General features: G+C 47.5%; 1 protein-coding gene across 1 annotated transcript; it reads left to right on the top strand.

Annotated features, from left to right (window-relative positions):
- The first annotated feature begins 313 nt into the window (after positions 1-313).
- On the top strand, positions 314-4,731 carry LOC115120008 (pre-mRNA splicing regulator USH1G-like). The gene is made up of 2 exons (XM_065010692.1): positions 314-1,645; positions 3,703-4,731. Exons 1-2 carry the CDS (start codon positions 1,295-1,297, stop codon positions 4,534-4,536), a joined length of 1,185 nt encoding a protein of 394 aa, XP_064866764.1. The 5' UTR covers positions 314-1,294; the 3' UTR covers positions 4,537-4,731.
- The last annotated feature ends 729 nt before the right edge of the window (positions 4,732-5,460 follow it).

The raw sequence follows: 5,460 nt of genomic DNA, 5'->3' as shown, positions 1-5,460 counted from the left end.
TGGAGTGTGACTGTTTGAGGTTGTGGACAGGTGTCTTTTATACTGATAACAAGTTCAAACAGGTCCCATTAATACAGGTAACGAGTGGAGGACAGAGGAGCCTCTTAAAGAAGTTACAGGTCTGTGAGCCAGAAATCTTGCTTGTTTGTAGGTGACCAAATACTTATTTTCCACCATAATTTGCAAAAAAAATCTTTAAAAATCCTACAATGTGATTTTCTGAAAAACATTCTCATTGTCTGTCATAGTTGAAGTGTACCTATGATGAAAATTACAGGCCTGTCATCTTTTTAAGTGGGAGAACTTGCACAATTGGTGGCTGACTAAATACTTTTTTGCCCCACTGTAGGTCCTAGTGGAGGCTGAGGTGCCCATGGGGTCATGGTAGGCTGATGGTAGGGGAATGGAAAGCATGGAGAAGCCAGAGAAGTCCTCTAAACGTAATGACAACAGGTCCAAACAGTGGTATTGTTCATCTCATAACTTGTGTATCTGTTTGGTGTCATTAAGGATTAGTTTACTGTGGTGCTGGTGCTGTGGCTGCAGATATTTATCAGTGCTAACGGGTACTGTAATGTAAGGTTAAACATGATTTATGAAGACTCGAACAGCCCATGGATGAGATCTCAGTGCTGAAATCATGATTTAAAAAATCATGGGCTTTCTCACAAGGTACCTGCTATGTTTAGGAGTATCTGAGTGGGTTATCCTTCTCCTGGTTCATATTACTCACAGATAGCACTTACTGAATGCCTTTGGAACAGAACAGCATGACTTGTTGTAACAGCATCATCATCTCTGTCTTGGCACGGGTCTTCGTTGGCACTGGAAAGAGTTGGGGATGATCTTGACATCGTTGCAAAATTGATGTTTCAAGTACAGGTAAGAGTGGGAAAAAAGTACCTTGTTTACTAAGAGCACATATTTGTGGTGCATTAGATTTAGCTTGATATTTTCACATTTGGGACTACTCCATTGGTTCTGGGGGGAGGCTAAATCCAGCACAGTTCAAGTATTTGAAATACTTTTACATAGTCCTATGTTCGTCCCAGGTCTGTGTACAACATCCATATTAGAATGAAGACTGTCTAATATGGAGGCCATATGTGTGTGTGCTATATGCCCGTTGCTTCTTTTAGCCTCTCTGGATCAACATTCTAGCTGATGTCTGTACTTCTTGTTCTGCAGAGGCAACCCTGATAAGTGTGACATATGGGGGAACACACCTCTCCACCTGGCGGCCGCCAACGGCCACCACAACTGCCTGTCCTTCCTGGTGTCCTTCGGTGCCAACATGTGGTGCCTGGACAACGACTACCACACGCCCCTGGACATGGCCGCCACCAAAAGCCACATGGACTGTGTCCGCTACCTGGACTCCATCGCCGCCAAGCAGTCGGCCCTCAACCCCAAGCTGGTGGGGAAGCTGAAGGAGCGGGCTTTCCGCGAGGCCGAGAGGAGGATTAAGGAGTGTGTGAAGCTGCAGCGGAAGCACCACAAGCGTATGGAGCGCAAGTTCCACAAAGAGGCAGCGTCGGAGCAGTCCATGTCAGACGCCATGAGCTTCTCCAGCTACACAAGCAGCTCAGTGAGCCGCAAGCTGCACCACCTAAACACCACCACTGTCAGTGTGCCATACTCTCAGGTCAGTACATGCTGCACCACCTAAACACCACTGTCAGTGTGCCATACTCTCAGGTCAGTACAAGCTGCACCACCTAAACACCACTGTCAGTGTGCCATACTCTCAGGTCAGTACAAGCTGCACCACCTAAACACCACTGTCAGTGTGCCATACTCTCAGGTCAGTACAAGCTACACCACCACTGTCAGTGTGCCATACTCAGGTCAGTACAAACTGCACCACCTAAACACCACCACTGTCAGTGTGCCATACTCAGGTCAGTACAAACTGCACCACCTAAACACCACCACTGTCAGTGTGCCATACTCAGGTCAGTACAAACTGCACCACCTAAACACCACCACTGTCAGTGTGCCATACTCTCAGGTCAGTACAAGCTGCACCACCTAAACACCACTGTCAGTGTGCCATACTCTCAGGTCAGTACAAACTGCACCACCTAAACACCACTGTCAGTGTGCCATACTCTCAGGTCAGTACAAGCTGCACCACCTAAACACCACCACTGTCAGTGTGCCATACTCTCAGGTCAGTACAAGCTGCACCACCTAAACACCACCACTGTCAGTGTGCCATACTCTCAGGTCAGTACAAGCTACACCACCACTGTCAGTGTGCCATACTCTCAGGTCAGTACAAACTGCACCACCTAAACACCACTGTCAGTGTGCCATACTCTCAGGTCAGTACAAACTGCACCACCTAAACACCACTGTCAGTGTGCCATACTCTCAGGTCAGAACAAGCTGCACCACCTAAACACCACCACTGTCAGTGTGCCATACTCTCAGGTCAGAACAAGCTGCACCACCTAAACACCACCACTGTCAGTGTGCCATACTCTCAGGTCAGTACAAGCTACACCACCACTGTCAGTGTGCCATACTCTCAGGTCAGTACAAGCTACACCACCACTGTCAGTGTGCCATACTCTCAGGTCAGTACAAGCTACACCACCACTGTCAGTGTGCCATACTCTCAGGTCAGTACAAGCTACACCACCACTGTCAGTGTGCCATACTCTCAGGTCAGTACAAGCTGCACCACCTAAACACCACCACTGTCAGTGTGCCATACTCTCAGGTCAGTACAAGCTACACCACCACTGTCAGTGTGCCATACTCTCAGGTCAGTACAAGCTGCACCACCTAAACACCACCGTCAGTGTGTGTCACACCCTGATCTATTTCACCTGTCTTGTGCTTGTCTCCACTCCCCTCCAGGTGTCTCCCAAATCAGAGTCAGGCAGGATCAGGACAGGCAGAAAGGTCAGAACTGGGAAGGCTAAGGAAAAACTAGAACACAGGAACACTCTGTTAGGACTTAACGGGACAAGACAAACTAGCAACAGACCAACAGAAAACTCAGGTATAAATACACAGGGGATAATTGGGAAAATGGGAGACACCTGGAGGGGGGTGGAGACAAGCATAAGACAGGTGAAACAGATCAGGGTGTGACAGTGTGCCGTACTCTTAGGTCAGTACAGTACAGCCTCTTCCAGCCATTTTTGGCTTTTGAATATTTATTTAAAGGGACATTCCACTCCAAAACTAATGTTTGTCAGATAAAAATAGTATATATATATTTTTTTTAAATAGTCCAATGTCAAGATGAGTGCACATTCCATGTTTGTGTAGCTCCAGCTATATGATGCCTCAAGCTAAATGAATGAATGGGAAAGATGAACACAGCACATCTGGAAATAATATGATGCTTCTCTTTTCCCTTCATTTAGGATTGTAGCACAAAGCTGCATCTATAAAATGAATGACCTGGGATATGGACTTATCTCAAGTTTAAGTGAAACTCCCTATCTGTTATGTCTGCTGCTGTACCATTTCACATGCCCAACAGTTGGAACAGCAGCATTTCCCACCAGTGGAGAAAGGAGAGGATACAATGACAGTTATTTGCAGTCTATAATTATGTATGCCATGTTGAAAATTAAAGGGACATTACACTCCCAACATTAAACATTTGTCATCTGTTAAATTTGAGATGTGTGCTCCTCTATAATTAGTGGTTGAAGCCTGTGTTGCTCTTTGTCCCTGCAGGCTACTCTTCATGCCACAACCCGAGGCAAGACCAAGATCCAGAAGAGGTTGGAGAAGAGGAAGCAAGGGGACGGGACCTTCAAGATCTACGAGGACGGCAGGAAGAGCGTGCGCTCCCTCTCGGGCCTTCAGCTGGGCAACGATGTCATGTTCCTTAAACAGGGAACCTATGTCGGCCCTCGGGACCGCGCAGGGCGCCGCGGCAACCTCCGAGACATATTCCACGGAGACGTCAACGACGACGCCATCTCTCGTGCCATCAGCGAGCCGGACTTGTCTTACCGGCCCGACATGGAATACTCTGAGGTCAGCACCGACTCGGGCCACGACTCTCTCTTCAACCGGCCCGGTCTGGGAACCATGGTGTTCCGACGCAACTATATCAGCGGCGGCCTGTTCGGCATCGGCGGGCGTGACGAAGGGAGCCTCGGTGGAGGAACCGAACGGGCTGGCAGCACCAACGTGAGGCTGCGCAGCCGGCTGCGGCGTTCGCCCAGCCTGGATGATGGGGGGGACAGCATCGGCAGTGCCAGCAGCCTCCGGGAAAGGAACCGCCAGGAGCTTCCCTGGGACGAGCTGGAGCTGGGGCTGGATGATGACTGCGAGGCCGTGACCAGCCCGTTGGAGGTGTTCTTGGCTGCACAGACCATGGGCGAGTTCCTCACCGTCTTCAGGCGGGAGAAGATCGACCTGGAGGCGCTGCTGCTGTGCTCGGACCAGGACCTCAAGAGCATCCACATCCCCCTGGGGCCCAGGAAGAAAATCCTAGATGCCTGCAAGAGACGTCTGGAGACACTTGAGGACCCTGACTACATCGAGGACACCCTGCTGTGAATGGTGAATGACACTTTTGGATCTGAAGATGCTGTGTAGGTACTGTATACCTCTACTACTGTGACGTTCACCTACAGAGTAAACATAACCTACAGACTAAACCTACACTACAGAGTAAACCTACACTACAGAGTAAACCTAACCTACAGAGTAAACCTACACTAGAGTAAACATAACCTACAGACTAAACCTACACTACAGAGTAAACCTAACTACAGAGTAAACCTAACCTACAGAGTAAACCTACACTACAGAGTAAACCTACACTACAGAGTAAACCTAACCTACAGAGTAAACCTAACCTACAGAGTAAACCTACAGAGTAAACCTACAGAGTAAACCTAACCTACAGAGTAAACCTACACTAGAGTAAACCTACACTAGAGTAAACCTACACTAGAGTAAACCTACACTAGAGTAAACCTACACTAGAGTAAACCTACACTACAGAGTAAACCTAACCTACAGAGTAAACCTACATTACAGAGTAAACCTACATTACAGAGTAAACCTAACCTACAGAGTAAACCTACACTACAGAGTAAACCTACATTACAGAGTAAACCTAACCTACAGAGTAAACCTACACTACAGAGTAAACCTACACTACAGAGTAAACCTACACTACAGAGTAAACCTACACTACAGAGTAAACCTAACCTACAGAGTAAACCTACACTAGAGCCTACAGACAAACCTACACTACAGAAACCTAAAAACCTACACTACAGAGTAAACCTAACACTACAGAGTAAACCTACACTAGAGTAAACCTACATTACAGAGTAAACAGAGTAAACCTACACAGAGTAAACCTAACCTACAGAGTAAACCTACACTAGAGTAAACCTACACTAGAGTAAACCTACACTACAGAGTAAACCTAACCTACAGAGTAAACCTACACTACAGAGTAAACCTACA

Source organism: Oncorhynchus nerka, linkage group LG26 (assembly GCF_034236695.1).
Source record: "Oncorhynchus nerka isolate Pitt River linkage group LG26, Oner_Uvic_2.0, whole genome shotgun sequence".
In the NCBI taxonomy this organism is placed as follows: Eukaryota; Metazoa; Chordata; class Actinopteri; order Salmoniformes; family Salmonidae; genus Oncorhynchus; species Oncorhynchus nerka.
This window is presented reverse-complemented; position numbering and strand designations above follow the sequence as displayed.

Bases quoted from the DNA above. Each gene is read 5' to 3' on its own strand.
- LOC115120008 (XM_065010692.1), top strand. From the start codon at position 1,295: ATGTGGTGCCTGGACAACGACTACCACACGCCCCTGGACATGGCCGCC. The intron at 1,646-3,702 runs GTCAGTACATGC...TTGTCCCTGCAG, and splicing joins TCAGTGTGCCATACTCTCAG to GCTACTCTTCATGCCACAAC.